Source organism: Lampris incognitus, chromosome 16 (assembly GCF_029633865.1).
Source record: "Lampris incognitus isolate fLamInc1 chromosome 16, fLamInc1.hap2, whole genome shotgun sequence".
Taxonomy (NCBI): Eukaryota; Metazoa; Chordata; class Actinopteri; order Lampriformes; family Lampridae; genus Lampris; species Lampris incognitus.
In genome coordinates, this window is record NC_079226.1 from 25,913,088 (window position 1) to 25,933,482 (window position 20,395).

Consider the following 20,395-nt stretch of genomic DNA (forward strand, 5'->3'; position numbering starts at 1 on the left):
ATGCTAGAAAGGCGTTTGAAGAGCATATCCGATGGCAGCTACCCTTAGATGCCGTGGCAATAACTAGATTCCAGAGTAATCAATTATATAAATATAATAATCATAAAACACACTGACATGCCATCTACAAACAACTTCCACAGATCTGCACGAGATCAACAAGAAAGAAGGCTATCGGTCTCAAGTCTACTCCCTGACACCCATGTGGCTCCCTGCCCTCCCACCCCTCAGCTTGAGCCCAATAAATCCTAAAACTTTGACGCACGAGACGCATCGCATGCCAACAGAAATAGATGATCATGTGTCCTTTTCATATGACCACCCCCACCGTCTTTCCATACGTTGTACTGGAAAACAAGTGTGCCCGGAACAGCTCTCAAGGCTCAAAAGGTGAGCCATCTGATCTCAGGGGTGGAGATACAGAGCTATAAATATGTCCCTCTCTGCCAACAGCAACACTGGGCCTTTGACTTTAGCAGTGACAGTCATCCCGCTGTTTGAACTCTCCGCATCTTCACACTCCTTTCACCCCCCTGGATCCCAAAGGCCACTCTAAATCTGGGTAGATGCACTTCAGCCTGAAATGCCAGCCGGGTGTAGGGGTGCAATTTGGGACAGCGGAGGGCATTAAAGGACATGAGAGGTGAGGGTGGGCTGCAGCGGAAAAGGGGCCGTCACTGTGAAATACTTGAAACATGAAAATCTGAATTACCTTCCAAATTGTTACTATGGGACGCTGTGGCATTTTGTGAAACAACTGGTGGAAGAGACTACCCTGTATACAGTGAGACTGAAGAGAATTTCAATCATGCAAACTTTTTATGACTGGTTTATGACTGGCTGGGGTAATTTGATATAAACCCCAAAGCACCATGGCCAGAGCAAACATCACTTGAGCATGAAGAATCATGGCAGCTTCATGGTGCAATGAAAGTAATGAACACCATCTGTGGTTAAGAGTTTTTTACAACCAAGCCCCACTGTATTTGCATAAACTTGCATCCGCCTCACCAAGGTGATCACTTTTGCACATGACCCCCCCTGGTGGGAGGAAGGAAACGAAATTTAATAAGATCCCAGAGGAATGACTGCAAGAACGAACCGAATCTTGTTTGCTTGTTTATTCAATTAAATGGCCAATCGCATCACGAAGTGGCCCACTCATTTGCATGAAGTTAAGTAAACCTCAACTTTTCTCCCGCCCCTTTCTTCAGACTGCAAGCTTGGTTCGTATGGCAAGATATCCCATCATCCCTTTCGTAACAACTGTCCACGTCCAGTACAAAATCAACATAGGCAAGGGTCCGCGATGGTGTAGCGGTCTAAGCATCGGCTTTTTGTCGATGCAGTTGCCTACTGAGGACCGGGGTTCGCGCCCAGGTCTCGTCAGATCCGACTATGGCCGGACTCGATGAAGCAGCAATAATTGGCAGCGCTGTCTTCGGGAGGGGGGTGGGGTCGGCTTGTGTTCGTCACGTGAATGCGTCTCTGGGTGTGTCGGAAAAAGCAGTGGTTCGGCCCGGATTCGCCTTCCGTGACAAGGCCGGAGAGATGCAGCTGGCGAACGCATGCAGTACGAGGGTGGGCAGAAATAAATTTATATAAAAAAAATTTTTCTTTTAAAAATCAACATAGGCAAAATGGTTGCATTGTAAATGGCATTCAGTGTGGCTCAGCCGGTATGCAACAACTGCCTGCAAATTTGTCACCTTTGTGTGGCACTCTCAAAAACCTAAACTTGGACTAGATTAAAAAAAAAAAAAAAAAAAACCCAGCACAGAAATGTGCTGCGCCAGATGTGCCAAATTTTAGAATCAAGCTCGGGAAATTCACCAACTGCTTACATTAGCTGGTCCTCCATTTTTTTAATATTTTTTTACTTGACAACATGATAAAGCTTGATTCTGTTGGTCAGGCAACATGGTGATGGCCCATTCTTTGGGAAAATTTTGCATCGCACTGACAAAAACTTTCAACTTTGGCTGAGCAGTGGAGCGGGCAGGTGGGGATGTGCATGACATGTGCATGAACGTGATAAATTCACAGGAACAAGTCTGCTTCCCGCCCCGCCTCTAAGCTGGTCATTCTGCGGCACCTCCCCGCCTGCTACTAACTGAAAATGAACGACTACCAGGAAACTGCTGCATACCGTGTAAAAAGCAGCGTGCAGTGTGGTTACCTTGCAGCAGTGCGAAGGTAATTCCTCCATGCTGTGTGAGCAACTATGTTCTAGTCAATGATTGTGCTGACCCATGACTGTTTCCTGTTAATTCTTAATCCAACTTACAGGAGTCAGCAAATACTTCTGGTACAAATACTTGATAAAGGTTGTATATTTAATTTATGAGATATTTGTGTTGTTTTTCTTTTTTTCATTTTCAATTCAATTCACTTTGTCAATAAAAATACTGTACAGGCACGTGTTAAAAACGAAATGAAAAACGAACCCCCCCCCCCTTTTTTTCTCTCCAGTTGTATTTGGCCAACTACCCCACTCTTCCGAGCATCCCAGTCTCTGCTCCACCCCCGCTGCTGATCCAGGGAGGGCTGCAGACTACCACATGCCTCCTCCGATACATGTGAAGTCGCCAGCCGCTTCTCTTCACCTAACAGTGAGGAGTTTTGCCAGGAGGACGTAGCGCGTGGGAGGATCATGCTATTCCCCCCAGTTGCCCCTCCCTCCTGATCAGGCGCCCCGACCGACCAGAGGAGGAGCTAGTGCAGCACCCGACCAAGCCGGAGATAGCATGGGGAGTCAAACCGATGATCTCTGTGTTGGTAGGCAGCGGAATAGAAGGCTACGCTACCCCGACAGCCCTTTGTGTTATGTTTTTGATATGCATGTGCTAACCACGCAACTATCCAAATAGTACTACTACTATTTTCGGCTGCTCCCGTTGGGGGTTGCCACAGTGGATCATCCATTTCCATTTCTTTCAGAACTATCCAAATAGTCATCTCAGTTAAATGAATATAATGGTGCAAACAGGGATGGAAAGAGATAAAACATCAAAATCATCCCTGGATTCATGCCCAGATCTGCACACCACAGTCAGATGAAATACATCCCTATATAGGGGTTAAATTGGGATTTATTATGTGGACGGGCTCTGGTTTCAGGGTTGCAGTGGATGCACGTGTGTGCGCATAGACTACAAAATCTGATTGATATAACTTCACAAACTGTAAATAAAATATAACAAGATGAGACAACCCTCTGCTCTGAACACTAAAACACTAATTAAAGTCATTCTGGATACTGCTGGCAGTGGGCAAAACTACAAAATTAAAAAGTCACAAAATTAAGCCTAGCAAAACGGCCCTGGCTGTTGATATTACTGCCATAGCTAAACAGCTACAATAAGTTACTATGCCTGCTAAGAATATGATGAGTCTGCATGTAGTTTAAGTTTACAGCAGTTTGCTAAACTATCGATGTTAATAGAGGAGACATTGTTTCGTGGGAATATCAGAAGAACAGAGCGGTATACTCACTCCTCTCACGGCTCTCTGTCCACACCGCTCGTCTGATAGTCCCACTAGGGATGCCATGGCGAGGAAATTTTCCCGCCGGTTAATAAATTCAATGACAACATCGGTGTCACTGGATACACCACATTTTCCCTGGGGGTGCGCCTTCGCCTATCTCGCATGAGTCAGGCGGGGCAGCCATTGGATACGACCGGCAGCTCGCTGCTGACCATGAAAGTCATGAAACACCGTAATTTTAAACTCGAAAAAACATCATTGTTTATTTGAATGGCCAGCATGTAAAATATATAATAAAGGCAGAGTAAACATGTATGAATAAATTAATTGTTGAAGGAAGATTTTTTTTTATTTTATTTTTTGGCTGATGCCATGTGGCGGTGCTGAGGCCCAGACAGGCCCGACCCAGTTTAATCCCTGTTCCTATACAATACTATATTATAGAGACGTGCTCTGTAGGCTATTGAGTTAAGTGGGTGGGTATCACCATTTATTCATTCGTTCCTTTCAAACAAGAAAAATGCTATTTTAGCTAAATAAAGTGATCATATATTGAGTTTCTAAGTCTTTATTGTGTATTTCCATGCTTCACAGATACAAGTGGCTACAGCAAAACTAGATTAGATGCGTAAATTTAGCAAACCGGCAAAGACCGCCGCACAAGACACGTCTGTCTCATGCGGTCAGTGGACATAAACACATTGTAAAAAACGGCCTTGTGTCGGCGCCAACCCGCGCACTGCTCACACAACAAACACATCATGACCGCTTTCAGTGGATACACGCCTTAACACTTCCTTCACATGTTCCAAATCAGTTCTCTTTTTAATTAAGAGTTTCAAACTGGACTAAGGCGAAGGAAGAGGAAGCATTAGTGGCCACAAAGGACAGGTCATGGCAGTGTCAAGCTGGAACCCAATTCCAAGCTGTGTGGGGAAAAAACGAGCTACACTTAAGCTTTAAGAGCTTCCCTTAAATACCTTGTCAGAGGCCAATATATAAATTATAGCACCAATATCTTGCAACACTGCAGTTACTATAACCTATAGCCATTTATTCCTTGTGTCCTGAGTCACTGCCCTCTCTCCCTGGAAGCCATTTCCAACTGACAGCCCGAGGCTCTAAAGGAACAATCTGGAGAGATCACTCTACTTTTCTCATCAGCGTAACAGTCCCCTGTAAACACTTAATAAAGCAGAAACGAGCTCTGGATTGTACTTAGCTGGACAATCATCAGCAACTTGGAGGTGAAAAAAATGATACCATCAGCTAAAACTCCAAACAACAAAACGAGTGGTCTCACTGCGGCGCCAACAAACCAATCAACTTCACCCTATTGATTGCCAATGCCACGCAGTACTTCTTGAGCAGTAAAATGCAGGCGGGGGGCCATGTCAGCTAACTAGTGGGGGTGGAGGGGCCAAGCCCAAGGCTTAATCTGTTCCGCTACTGACCATGCTGATACCACAACTCTGGCTATTAGGTGGTGGGACAATCAGGAAAAAAAAAATTCATTTGATAAATAGCAATTTAAAAGGTGAAAGTTTGAAAGCATACTCCGTATGCCTCGAGCCAAACCTGCTGTCTACACCACTGACTAGGATACCGTATTGTGTGCAAACTGGAATAAAATTAGCGAATTGCTTCGGCAAATGGAAGGAAGCTCCCCATTTCACTTGCATAGTGGTCGATATCACATACCTGCATAATTTAATTGGCAGTGCTCCTGCTGTTGTTTTGTATTAAGCTCTCCCGCAAGGGCGTTAAACAAGAGAGACCAAAGCTGCCACATTAGATGAAACTTTAAAAGGAGTCGGCCTCCGAAGGGAGTTCCTATCCTTCCCGCCGTTCAGACAATAGTCATCAGAAAGGGACACGGTTTGGCAGCAATAACCCTATGGGCCGCATCTAAAGACTAGGAAAGAAAAAACAAACTTGACTACACAATCACAAAAACAAGAGACAAGGAGGGGGACGACACGTATGTGTGCAGGCGTGCATTGTCTTAAACGTCTTCCAAGTGTTTTCTAGGAAACTGGTGTGTGATCAGCCTGGCGTGAAAACTGCGTGTCAACAGACTAAATGAAGAGATTTTGAAAAGACATCCCTAGTTGCACATCTGTGCATGTAAAAACCTTTGATTAGGTCCTGATTGATCTGAGTCTGGAGACATGTTATTATCCTGCATTTGTCCCCACCGAATTTGGCTAGACATCAATTTGCATGTACACAGAAATGCACAGAGACAATCAGGGCTCCATGAATGCTGCACCTAAATCCGCCATGTTGACCGTTTCACTGGGGTGGGAGGGATGCCAGCGCTACCCAGAGACGGTTTCATCGTAAAGAGACTGAATATCATATAGATTAAGCACCAATATTAATGGGGTAAAAAAAAAAACAAACAAACAAAAAACTAATCTCCCTTCATCTGCCTCCTGTTCTGCTGAGTATCTCCTTAATCTGTTTTTATTCCTCTCCACTGTTCCCATCGTTTTCACTTGGTCTTACTTTAGTCACGCTCCCTTTATCCCGGCAGCCAATCCCATCTTCTCTCCTGCTCCTTCCTATTCCCCTCTCCTCCTCTCCTCGCGTAGCTCCAGTGGGCAGGCTCCTCCGTCAGGCAGCACAGCCCAGGAGGGAGCAGCCGGCTGAATTATTGAGAGCATAAAAACACTGCCGCTAATGGATCCTGAACAAACACCCTGGCTTAGCTGCTACGGCCGCTGCTTCAATGCATGAGACTGAGAAGACCAGCGCTTAAAATGGAGCGGCTGCAGCTATGGCATTGTTTGGAGGGGCTCAGCAATTGGTTATGAGGAAAACACACACACACACACACACACACACACACACACACACACACACACACACACACACACACACAGTCTGGGAACTTGTATTTTATTTTATTTATTTATACACACACCCTTTCTCCCCAAGGGGAGAAATCCCGGTCGCTGCTCCACCCGCTCTGTCGATCTGGGGAGGGCTGCAGACTACCACATGCCTCCTCCGATACATGTGGAGTCGCCGGCCGCTTCTTTTCACCTGACAGTGAGGAGTTTCGCCAGGGGGACGTAGCGCATGGGAGGATCACACTATTCCCCCCAGTTCCTCCTCCCTCCTGAATAGGCACCCCAACCGACCACAGGAGGTGTTAGTGCAGTGACCAGGACACATACCCACATCCGGCTTCCTACCCGCAGATACGGCCAATTGTGTCTGTAGGGACGCCTGACTAAGCTGGAGGTAACATGGTGATTCAAACCGCCAATCCCTGTGTTGGTCGGCAATGAAATACGCCGCTACGCTACCCGGATGCCCCAGGCTGGGAACTTATAGAGTATAGCTAACACACTAATGATACCATCTGTCTTTTACCATCATACAGCGAAACAAAGATGTTAATTTGTTAGAGGTTTACAGACCATTTATTACCAATTATGTAAAAAAAACAAAAAACAGAAGAACCCACAAACAGGCAATATGACATAGCAGCAAGAATACAAAATATCGACAGATTTGTCAAACGATAAATGACTGATTTGGACGAGGCTCCACTTGCTGGGGCCAAGTGAGTATCCTGCTAGCGCGCTTCCTTTGCCCTGCCTCTCGGTGTGGGCTATGTCAGACAGAGGATGCATGGCAGGGGAAGATGGGCAGGAATAATAACGTTGACCGACTGAATGGAGGGCAACAGATTGTTAAACTGTGTGTTGACAGGGCTCAGTGAAGGGTTAAATTATACACAGGCACACACACACAGAATGCCCCTCCCCTTTAATCTTCAAACTCATTTCAATTTATTTTCCACCTTCAATCAACAAATTATAAAAAATGACCCGTTAGGGAATCCGGGTAGCGTAGCGGCCTATTCCGTTGCCTACCAACACGGGGATCCCGGTTCGAATCCCCATGTTACCTCTGGCTTGGTCGGGCATCCCTTCAGACAAAATTGGCCATGCCTGCACTAGCTCCTCCTCTGGTCAGTCGGGGCGCCTGTTCAGGCGGGGGGGGGGGGGACAGCGTGATCCTCCCAGGAACTGGGGGAAACTCTTCACTATCAGGTGAAAAGAAGCGGCTGGTGACTCCACATGTATTGGAGGAGGCATGTGGTAGTCTGCAGCGCTCTCCGTATCAATAGAGGGGGTGGCGCAGCAACTGGGCCAGCTCAGAAGAGTGGGGTAATTGGCCGAATACAATTGGGGAGATGGGGGGAATCAAAAAAAGGGGGGAGGGGGCTGTTAGGGCAATAGGCATTTTTACACAGAGATAATGTAATACTGCCATCATGAAGACCCATCTTTATGCTGGCTTTCTTTTTCTTTTTTCACACTGAACTAAACAAAGGCCACATAATGCCAGCCAGTGTGATTTTACATAGCATGCTCATTCCGGAAGTAGAGGCGTCACGACGTGCAACACAACAACACTGGCCGTCCTATCCTGCCAGCTGTCTCTTTTACAGACGTCGATTCAGCTCTGTAACTACTTCCGCTGTTGGCTTAACGCCGGAACAAGAAAGCCCCCCCCCCGCATATTTGTATGTTTTACACAGACAGCGACACGGATTAATGGCGCGAAGTTCCTGCCTTGAAAAGGCTGTGTAAAAAGCCCTTAAGAATTACATTTTTAAATATGAGCTTATTCCCCCAAGAAAGAAACTCAAGTTCAATACTCATCTGTATGCTTGTATTAATATTTCACTGTGCGGCACTATTTCATGTTTCTGTAATACCTCAGGGCCTCGGACATGTCCCGGAGCCACACAGAAAACAAGCAGGCGTAGGTCATTAAGATTCGAGATTGTAAGAGATTATCAAGGTAATCATAGATTACTGTAATGAGCTGAGAGCATTGAAATGAGATATGAGTAAGTGCCGTCTCGCGGCGCATGTTCACACGTGCTCAGCTGTGTTCGTTCCTGTTTAACTCGTGTTAAATCTGGTTATCAAGCAGGCACTCGGCAGACCATCCTCTGTCTTGGACTGGGATAATTAATACACTCTGAAGAGAGATGAACAGCCACAACAAAATGATGGGAGGAAGTCAGAAAACTGGACCTGCAGCAGCAAACTGGAGCTTTGTAGCTCTGTTGGGAATATCAGCGCATCGCAGGCACGCCAGCGTTGATTGTAGCCCGTTTGTGATAGCAGGCCCTCCAGGCTGTGTGTGTGTGTGTGTGTGTGTGTGTGCGCGCGCGTGCGCGCGCGCACGTGCCTCTGAGAGATGATTCCCATATGGAGGCGGATAAAATACACTTCTCCTGCCCTATGCAACGGTGTTGTAATGGAGGGCTGCCGCCTGGTGCATTCGTGAGCAAAAGAAGAGTGTTCATGGAAAAAAAAAAAAATTGAGAGATACAACTCCAAAGCTGGATGCCAAGGCTTAATACAACCGCCTAGCTCACAACATGTCTTTATCATGGTGAAGTGCTGTGGAAGAGAATGGAAGGAGCTAATCACTTATTACTCCACTGGCATGTGCCACCCGGGTACATTCATAGTGATTAAATAAATTCTTAATTCAAAACACATTGTTTGTTACCCATCAATTTCCCTTAAATTCATTTCAGCTTTTGCCACTGGCTCAAATGTGCACATGTACAACATGCATGACACTGGCCTCTCATGCGTCCATCTCAACGTGGGGAGGGGTGTGGTGGTGGTGGGTCCAGAAATAGAGGCACTGTGTTCATGCCTCCTGCACTTTCCACTGCACAGCCTTTCAATGCCAGCCCTATCAGGTTTCTAGATTCAGATACTAGGTGTCAAGTCTCTGTGTGTGCATCACGAGTTTCTACACACACATACACGCACACACATAAGACAGTGTAGAGCAGAACAAATTCCAGAGTGTTGGATAATACGTGAAAATGCTAGCTAAACCCTTAATGACAAGATATGGGTGTACACAGGTGGGGCTGGAAATAGCCGTTTCTTTGTGTTGGAGGATTACTCGAAAATGTTCGTTTCAAAATTAATATTCACCATTCGAAAGAACTGGTAACGCATGCTATTACAAAAGTAGTTGTTTGAATGTAAAAAATTTACTTAAAGGGTTGTTATTCGAGTTATGTTCTCTCCTAAAATAGTTAATTTTTGACATTAGAATGAACTGTATTTCTCAAACATAGCACAGTTGGTAAATTTCAGAAAGTAGTTCCTAAACAGCATTTTAGGACACACATTTCACAATTCACATTCCTGGGCATGTTGCACTAAGTGAGTGTGAATGAGTGGTGTCTACCGGATATGCCGCCACACTAATGACCTCATCAGGAGACCGAATGTATCAAATGGACACCACTTTTGTCTTATGCGGGCTGGGCAGCTCAATTCTCAACTCTGGTGAAAGCAGAGGGAAGAGCTAAATGGGTGGGGGCGCCCCACTCCATTTGTATTTTAAATGGACTGTTCCAAACATCTGGTTTATGCGTTTGACCTTAAAAAAGCAAAGATAAAGGATCCAGGGTCTCTGAATCAGTGTAATGACGGTCAATACTTCAGCTTACTGATGATAGGATGGTTTCTTTGGAGAGTGGGGTAAAGGGGAGTGACTTGATGAGCTTACCTTCTTTTTGTCTCTCATGGAGCTCTTGCCTCGCACCATGATTTTGCATCCCGTCTCTGCTTCCAGCTGCTTGGCTGTGAGTCCCCGGGGGCCAAGGATCCGACCCACAAAATTATACTGTGGAAACAGAGGGGAAGAAATGAGTGAGTTTGAAGAGTATAACTGAACGTGGAATATGGGAGATTTAAATTACTATTACAGAGCGGCACGGAGTTATTTCACATCAGGAGTGCAGCCATTATAATCAGAACACACTGTGCAGAGCCTTATTGAGCTACCCCCCAACCCCAGCCCTCAGGATCAGTGTTCAAATACAAAGCCAAAAGTTCCATCCTGCAAATGGCTCAATGGGGTTTGTATCAGAAAACACCTCCAGTTTCCATGAAGTCCAAAGATAGCATGACATCAGCTTTGGTGGATATAACTTTGTCACTGCAATGACTACTTTTCTCCAGCCTTGAATCCTCCCTCAACATCATCGGTACTGCCCTCTCCTGGCTAAAGTCCTACCTCACAAACAGACAACAGTTCATCAGCATCAACAACTGCACCTCCTTCACCGCTCCTCTGTCCCAAGGCGTCCCCCAGGGTTCGCTGCTTGGTCCTCTCCTGTTCATTCTTTACACGTTCCCCCTTGGTAACACTGTATGTTGTCATGGTCTCCACTTCCGCTGCTACAATGAAGACATCCAGCTCTACATCGCCACTAAATCCAACACCACTGCAACTCACTCCAGTCTGACCAACTGCCTCACCGAAATTAAATCATGGATGCAAGTCAACCTCCTCAAACTAAATTGTGATAAATCTGGCATGATCATTGCCGGTCCCAAATCACTTACCAAAATCACTCACAATTTCTGCCTCACCATCAATAACTCCATCCTGTCTCCATCCCAATATATTCACAACCTTGAAATCATTTTCAACAGCAAACTCTGCTTTGAACACCACGTCAATGAAATCACCAGAACTGCCTTTTTTCACCTTCAAAACATAGTTAGTCTCCTCCCATCACTCTCCGTATCTGCTGCCGAAGCTTTAATCCACGCCCTCATCACATCCAGAATTGACTACTGCAACAGCATTCTTTACAGCTCATCATCCAAAGTCCTAAACAAACTCCAGTACATCCAGAACTCTGCTGCTCACCTGCTCATCCACTCCCACTCACGTGACCACATCACCCCTGTCCTCCAAAACTTCCATGGGCTCCCTGTCCCACAACGGATCCAATTTAAAGTCCTTCTCACTCACGAAACCCTCCATAACCAGGCCCCCTCCTACCTCCGCGACCTACTCCACTACCACACTTGTTCCCGCAGCCTTTGCTCCTCTGATGCCAACCGCCTGTCTCCACCACACAGGACCAAGCACCGGACTTGGGGGCGACAGAGCCTTCTCTATAGCTGCCCCCTCCCTCTGGAACTCTCTCCCCAAACACACCAGATACTGCACCGATCTGTCCTGTTTAAATCATTTATTCAAAACTCACCTTTTCAGAATTGCTTTCAATGTATGATTGTGTTTTTTTTTTTGTTGTTGGTGTGTTGCTTTTATATTTTAACTTATGTAAAGCGTCTTTGAGTACTCTGAAAAGCACTATCAATAAAATGTAGTATTATTATTATTGCTGTTGTTGCTGGTATTATTAAACACCCCAAACCAAATCTACTTCATGCAGGACTCAAAGAGACCACTTCCCTATGTGCCTGACAAGTATGCGAAGGGGAAGTGAATGGTAAACCTGTCAGCTGTGGTCCTTCATCTACCTCATGGTGCTTACAGCCCCGTCAAGTTAAGGTGGACTAGTCCTTATTACTGCCGCACACTGTGTGCAAAGCCTGCTGGGCTACAGAAAATATATAGATGAATAAAAAATGAAATCTCCCATAATATAAAAACTACGGGACATTAAACTTGGACAGGTAGGGGTCTGCATGTGTGTGTGTGTGTGTGTGTGTGTGTGTGTGTGTGTAGGAAGGGGATGGGGGAGTTGAGTCATGAGGTGAGGTACCCTGCTTGATACAATTTTGTTATCAAGACCCCCTTTCACTGGTGAGTGGCTTTGTACCAAGAAAGAAATGTATTTACTGGCGTAATCCTCTCCACTTGAAACTGGCTTCCATCGGGATAAAAGGAAAATGTGTCAAAATAATCCAACAGCATTTTCAGCTAAAATAAAAACAGAAGGGAAGGAGGGGAAAGAGGTGGGATGGGGTGCAAGAAAAGGTAAACAAACCACCCGTGTTTAAAGAACACGCAGTGGGTGACGGAGAGCATGACGGGTAAGCGACGTGATGCTATTCAAAAAAGGGATTTTTTTTGCTCTTGTATCCCCCCCCCCTCCCCAAACCTGAAATATTCAAGAGCACAATAGCATGGTGGAAAGCTTTCCTTGCCAATCAGGGGCACAATTCTAGCCGCTACAATGTATGGTGGCCCCGCCACACTAAATTCTTAAACACAGTCACATCTGCTTATACACTCCACTGCACTGAGGCCGCTATGAAATCCAAAAGGACATCCACGAAGCCACATTTCATTACAGAGAGTTTACAAATCTAATATGATGTGGGTGAATTTTCTCTCAAGGAGGTAAACAAAAACAGGAGAGTGGGGAAATAAAAAAAAAATCAAACTCTAGGCTGTTGTCTTCTTGAGTACCTGCCACATGGCTAGTCTGTGTGCAAAGCTGAACTGACTGCAGGCTAGCAGGACACACCCAGCAGCTGGAGACACTGGAGTCCCTGTGGAGGATGACAGCATGCACCGCCGTTGACTCTCTGTGTGCATTTGACTGTCCTGTCTGTCGTGGGGTCACCGTCTGTTTCATGTACCCTGGTCACGAAACCGGTGCAGGGGTGGAATGTGTGTATCTGGTGAGGGATGATGGGACACCTGTCCTCTCTGAGGTCACCCAGCAGCTGTGCATGCTGACTGTGTTCTGAATCACACACACACACACACAGCCTCTCCCCCAGTCCAACACAGTGCCTCTCCCCAGTCCAGGAAAATTCCAAGCCACAGCCACATCACGTCTGGGTTTCCAGTACAAAGCCTCTGATCTTCACACTGGGCTAAAGGCCGGGGGATGAGAAAAATACTGTGACGTGCTATGATATCCTCTCATTTCCAGCTGGGACTCTACTCTAAATACCTGCTCAAAACGTACCCGAAACGGTCTCCATGCTGGAATTAAACTTTGATTCAGGGCTTTCCACAAGGATATGTAATAGCTAGCCAGTGGGGAAAAAGTAGGCAGCTGGGGTGGGGTGGGTCCATGGGGCAATGAAAATAAGCAAGTTATTTTAAAGGGGGGACATGACTTAATACCATGTCTTATCTAACCTATGTTATTGGTTTTAAATTATTTACAAAATAAACCTTTGCCAGAAATACCTAAAATAAAATGTCACTTGTTTCAATGTGCTTGCACACACACACACACACACACACACACACACACACACACACACACACACACACACGGGGGGGGTGGGACTGATACAAACCGGCAGGTTTCTCCATCATCATGCTTGCATTGTTTTGAAGCGAAGGCTAGTGGCCTCAAATGTACATGCATAGCAAATCACAACTTGATATATTTGAATCAAAAATGAATATATTAAAGTAGGCGGCTGGACTTAGAGATACTTTCATGCTGTTTGTGAGTACATTTTTAACACGGGTTGGTTTGAATTACAACCAAAAGGTAGGTGTTGTTTTATGGTTTCATAGCTATTGGCTACTGAAATTCAGGACGGTCGTGTGGGTGTGGCTGGGTGAGCTAAACACTGGGGCTAAACCCCTTGGCATAGAAAAATTAGAAATTCACTGGTGACAGCCCCCTTCCTGCTCTGTCGTCACTTCACAAAAAAAAAAAGGTGAGCGATGAGACCACCGACAGCAGCTTTTGAGGTTGAGGATGTGGAAGACGATTCCTCTTTCTCAGTGGAAGTTGACCACTCGCATCACGAATATGTTGCTCAGCCAATACAGCCATATTCCTTCGAGCCAAAAGGGTGTGTCTCCGCTTTTATAGCGTCTCGATAAGGACGCGCCCTCTTATGCTAATGTAATTTGTGATGCGGCAAGTTACCACATTTTTGCCAACCGGAAATCAGTTACTCGACCACCGATATCTCTCGTCTGGCCATAAATGTCATTTTAGGGCTACCATTTGTCTCATCGATCACATCCTCACATCGATTAACAACAGGAAAAGTCGAATTTTGATGCAAGTATCTTTTTAAATGAGTAGTCGGCTGTTTAGCCGACAGCCGGCGCTTATGGAAAGCTCTGCTGATTTGTTCCTGGTTGGCCTGTTCTGCCGTAAGCATTCCTGCTTTGCAAAGTCCTCTGCAGCTTGACATTCTTCTCACAGAAGTTGATATATCACTTGAAAGGGCGCTCTCCATTTTAAGCCGCTGGAATGTGGACACAAGAAAGAGTCAAGCAGCGAAGTTTTCAGGGGGTGGGCAGGGTGTGTGTGTCTTAAGAGGAGTGTGGAGCAGCTTATATTGTTAACTTCGCCAGTTAAGATTGCAGCTCTGTGCTGCGTCTACTTTCTTCTATGCATGCACTCTGCATGCATAGAAAAAAGGGGGTTTCGCAGGGCCCGGGGAGCACGCCACAGGCTCCAACCAGCACAGCCAGGGAGGAAGGATGGTTGCAGGGCCCTCCCCGCTCAAGTTCCTATTCCTTTCTTACCACCTTACCTCCCCACCTACTTAAAAAGAAAAATCTACCGCAATTACACCAACTCTGCCTTCTCCACTATGGAGTCAAGATAGGGCCACATAGAACTGCAAACATAAGAAAATATTAAAAACAAAAAGTATGGTAAAGACAAAGCCATTTGCAAATGAAACCGAAGCATTGTAAATTAAAGTAGGGTATTTGTAAGCAAATATACTTTAAAACACGTTTATTTAATAAACGTATCCTTTCGGGCCCTTTTGTTTCATTTACAATGCTTTTTTTTTTCCTTTGTGATACTTTTTTCCCTTTACGTTTCACTTTTTGGACTTTTTTCCATGGGGGTGAGGTTGGAGGGAAGAGGTTCAGCTACATGATAGGTCACAAGCCTGAACAAGGGACTGGCCGCTCATCAAGTTCCAAACAATGCACAAGTACCAATACAATTCTATTAATAAATAAGTTTTAAAGTGTAACTAAACTCTAGACCATTTTAGTGGGTTTGATGAACGGATCTGTTGGATGTCGGTGTGCCAGAAGACCAGCAGTACTATCGACAATTGTTAGTGCTGGCTCTGTGGGTCTGTCAAATCTAACAAGTGTGCCGGTACACCTAAATCAAATGGATCCATTAATGTTACTAGCTGCAGCTGTGTTTATCCTATGCTAACATCACAGAGTACCAAGACTAGCCTGACGTTTTTAACGTTTACATGGATTTTAACCTGTAGATGTCAGCAAACTCACTGAAATGGTGATCAAGTCCACCCCCCCCCCTTTCTCCCCAATTTTACTTGGCCAATATTTGTATCGGCCAATATTAGCCAATACTTACCCTATTTTCTGAGCCGTCCGGGTCACTGCTCCATCCCCCTCTTGCCAATCCGGGGAGGGCTGCAGACTATCACATGCCTCCTCTGATACATGTGGAGTCACGAGCTGCTTCTTTTCACATGACAGTGAGGAGTTTCGCCAGGAGGATGTAGTGCATGGGAGGATCACACTATTACCCCCAGTTCCCCCTTCCCTCCCCGAACAGGCACCCTAACCGACCAGGGGAGGCGCTAGTGCAGCGACCAGGACACATACCCACATCCGGTTTCCCACCCGCAGACACGGCAAATTGTGTCTGTAGGGACACCCGAGTAAGCCGGAGATAACACCGGGATTTCAACCGGCGATCCACGTGTTGGTAGGCAACAGGATAGACCGCTACACCACTCAGACGCCATAAGTCCATTTTTTTTAACAAGCCCCTTTTTGTCATGAACACACATTTAGTGCTTGCCATTCGGGCACACTAGTTGCTCGCGCACGTCCACTTCCATTAGTTACAATGCAACCTGGATACGCATGGATATTGTTCTTCTGGGTGGGTGAGAGTACACGCTTTTAAAGCAGCAATCCGCAACTTTTCTCGCCATTGTTTACATCTGAAACATAGTGATGATGTGCTGATTCTCCTGGGGAGACAGTCAATATTACAGTAAGAAAAATTTTCCAATACGGCAACCATTGTCACTTGTGTGCCATCAGCTCACCAGTAAATAGTCTGCACCCTTGTAAAAATGGGATCCCCATACCATATGTATTTTAACACCGTTCTTCAGTAATATTGCTTGTTTGTCTAATGTCGGCATCACATTTCAATCTTCTTTTCCGGCTGCAGTTATCATCAATGCGCACTTTTTTGCTGCTGCACCGGTGTTTGTGCAACCCAGTCAGAAGATTTTAACAGCGGTATGCAGACTGGAGACTGTATGTGATCATGGTAAGGATGCCAGTTAGTATTATGTAACCTGACTCTATGGTCCCGTTAGACACCTACGCATGTGCGAAGTGCATGTATCTAGCATGCACAAGACTGCAGGAATGGCGAGCACTACATACGTTTTCACAATAAAAAGTGACTGTTAAAAAGATTAACTGATTGATTATTGAAGACTGATGATGTAAAACATGATCATTTGTAGTTATTTTAGCGCTTATGCAACATTGGAGGCCTGACAAGCAGCTGGTGCTTGGCTCAAACTGATTACATGTCATGCAGCTGCCTGCTGAACCTTCTCTGGACACTCCTCACGCCTCGAACCCCGCTCTCACAGCACAGAGGCCACAAAATTAAACTCAAAGAAAAAAATAAGATGTAAAGAAGTATTGCAAATGCAACAAAAGGGCCCAAAGTAATACATTTCTTGCAATCATCAAATAAACAATTTCAAAAATGTATTTATTTATTTATTTTACAATATTCACTTTCATTCCCAAATTACATTTTATTCTTCACAATACCTTACCTTTGACAACAAACAAACAAACATTTGGCCTGACATTTACTCCGTACTACCCTGATGGTTGTCCTTAGAAAGCAGATACACCGATCTTTGCTCATAGTTTCTCCACTGCAAACTGTCTCGGAAAACACTTAAACCCCGACTCCCTCCTAGGCTAAACATTATCTGAACAACAAAAAACAACAGAGTGTATGTTTCTGGTTCTATTCCATCTTCTGCCGTCTCACATCCGGTGAACAAAAACACGCATTAACCGTTTTGTGAGTTCGTCAACTCTCTTGCCAGTCACTCCCTCTCTGTATCTCTTGCCCTCTCTTCTATTCCCTCGGCTCATTTACGGCATTAGGAGATTAGAGACACTGGGCCCTGTGGTGGATGGACTCTCTCTCCCTCACTGCTCTCACTCCCTCCCCATCTCTTTTATCTGACTTTGCTCAAAGCACAACCGACACAAAAACAAACACGCGCGCGCGCACACACACACACGCACACACACACACCATCAGCCCCCTTCAGGACGAGGGCTTACACTGACATTAAAAGGCCTTTGTTTAGCCCCCCTTATCACTGGTCCGCAGGCGGGTGCTAGTGTGTGTATGTGCACGTGCATATCTGTGTGCACAACACGCACATAGATATGCACTTGGGAGGGTGCATGTGCGCATCCGGATGTGCAGGGTGATCTTTCACAGACACTGAATGCACACAGAATCTAACCGACTGCCGCATCCACGACGACGTTCACAGAAGCAAAACAGTTGTGTTCACAATTGTGCTCATGTTGTGCCGATGTTTGTTCGCGGCTGTTGAAAGAAGACAGGCAATGAGAGAATGGCGAAGGCTCAGGCTTAGCAATGAGCGGAGCCTTGGCCGGGAAGTAGAATACCAATCACTTATTAGCCAGCCCTGCTTGGTTCACAGAAATGAGCGATTCATTCAGTGCTGCAGATCAGCGCAGTGGAAACTGAGGTCACATCAGGAATCACCATCTATTACTTTCTCTCTTTATCTGTTTCTCTCCAACGCCCTCGCATAGTTTTTTCTTGCAAAATTTCCAGCAAAGTAAGGGCTGACCTTTTATTACAGTGGAACGCCAATGCTCCTCACACCAACAACGCCCCTCCTCTTTTGCGTCACTGTGGGTTATTGAGAGTGCTCTCTCCGAGATAGGGAGGTGGCACCTAGCTGAGCTCTCACCTCCCCACCCCAAGCATTTCTCCTTATTCAATTCTGGATCCACATACATTCTGAGACGCCCCAACGTCTTGAAATCATTGTCGTCCTTCATTTGCATATCTGTGCACCCTCCTCCCTCTCCCTCCCTCCGTGAGTGAGTCTCACGTAGAGTAAATCAATGAATACACACACCTTGCCACCAGCTGACTGCCCGCCTTTCATCACTCATACTTCGGAGCACTGAAATGCTCTATTGTTCAATTAACTAATCTCGCACACCTTCACAATGCAGTCTGCACCATTCGACACAATACATTCGATACATGCACACAACCCTCTCACCACACGGCGTTTCCACACACTTTCACGAGGGATGGATGGAATGGAAGCGAGATGAGGGAGAACGGGAAAGATAGAGCAGGGTATTCAGAGAGGCCAGGGATGAATGGAGTAGAACTTGTGGAGCACAGCATCCTCGGGTCTACAGAGGGAGGACAGAGACGGTGAGGCTGGGGTGTCTGAAGAGTGAAAATTAGACTTAGATTCCAGCGGGTGACATTTTCGCCTCAAAGCCCAATAGACTTCAAAGCTCTCTATTCAGCACATCCAGCGTTTAGCGCCTAATCCTTGGCTCCTTTGATAATTCTGTTTGGGTTTATTTTGGGGTTGCAGGCAGGGGAGGAAATATGGTGAGGAGAGAGAGAGAGAGAGAGAGAGAGAGAGAGAGAGAGAGAGAGAGAGAGAGAGAGAGAGAAGAAAGCGCGAGATAGCGATGGAGAGCATGAAGATAGATGTCAGTTATAAGTTTGGAAGAATGAGGAGAGAAGAGAACACAGAGCAACATTCATGAACTCTTATTACGTGAGTATCGAAGAACGAAGTACAAGAGAAAAAAAAATTAGAGACTCTTAAAAAAAAAAAAAAAAAACAGCCAGCCACTCCCTCAGTATTCAGCTGAGCAGTAGTTGATCACGGGTCTGCCCTCTGACAAGGTTGAGCACGCTGTAGAATTATGCTAGCCATGCTACCTAGCAGCCACCCCACCTCACAGAGTGAGAAAAAGACAGAGACGGGGGGGGGGGGGTGTCAGAGATTCCCTGTTTTGGGTAATACATAAATATCTACAGACTCCTTGTATGCGCATCTCATGAACTTAACATTAACTAAATAGTACCAGTGAATATTCGGGCCGTGCCTGATGAATGAACCTGGACAGAAAGCCCATAAGCTTGTGTTTACACAGGCTTTTTATGGAAAATATGAACAGGGTAGACACACTGAATGACCCTTATGAGACCAAGATGTGTACTAATGCATGTTGGCCAAGTAATGGGTGTGAATGAGCTGAGGAAGGGTTCATAGTTGTGGATGAGCAGGAGCCAAGAGTGCAAGCCTGCCTTTGTGTGTGTATGTATGTGTGTGTGTGTGTGTGTTAGCAGTCTGGTTCGACAGCAGTGATGGCGAGGATGTGCTGGCAGCAATGAGAAGCGACGACAGTGTCATGTTTAATCCACATCTTCAGCCCCTTGCGTATATGTCTGTATGTGTGTGCCTGTGTACACGTGTGTAGTATGTGTGCTACACCTCTGCTGCAGCCTTTGATCCCCCATGTGAGCAACCCACTTCCTCCGTCCTTCATTTTCCGCTCTTTGCCCCCCTCCACCTTTCCCTCTCTGTATATGACTACAGAGACACAGAGACCAAGGAGGGTGGATACACACCCTACCTTCAGCATATTCCAGTAAATCTCCAACACAAGCTGCACAGGTAGCTCGTAAGGAACTGATCACAAGCATTTCTGTTGTTGTACATGTGCATTGAACGGCCTGTACTGTTCATTACTACCAAGACATCCCTAAACAGGGAATACAGCTTTATTATGATGGTTGCTGGAATGTTTCTCCTCAGTTAGCTAACTGAAAGCAAACCTGATTATCAAATCATTATGATCTTCATCACCATGCATGGCTGACTGGTAGGTTGGAAATATCAAATTCTGCCTCTCTCTGGCTCGATCTGGGAGGTAAGGTGAGGTGTTGAGTTTTCCCAGGACTGTTAATAACTTGAGGGCTTGAGGGGGTTGAGGATGTCAGGAGCTGGCATGTGTAAGTGATGATACCCTCAAGGGAGCTGGCTTAAATGGCGTGCATTGACTGGGC

The 20,395-nt window shown here is 45.8% G+C and overlaps 1 protein-coding gene across 7 annotated transcripts in view; it reads right to left on the bottom strand.

The window, feature by feature from the left end:
* qkia (QKI, KH domain containing, RNA binding a) overlaps positions 1 to 20,395 on the bottom strand; it is a 110,876-nt gene that overhangs the window by 44,743 nt on the left and 45,738 nt on the right. For all 7 annotated transcript variants that reach the window (XM_056295491.1, XM_056295488.1, XM_056295487.1 and 4 more), the window contains exon 3: positions 10,066 to 10,182. In XM_056295491.1, coding sequence (XP_056151466.1) covers positions 10,066 to 10,182 — 117 coding nt within the window. The remainder of the gene's footprint in view (positions 1 to 10,065; positions 10,183 to 20,395) is intronic.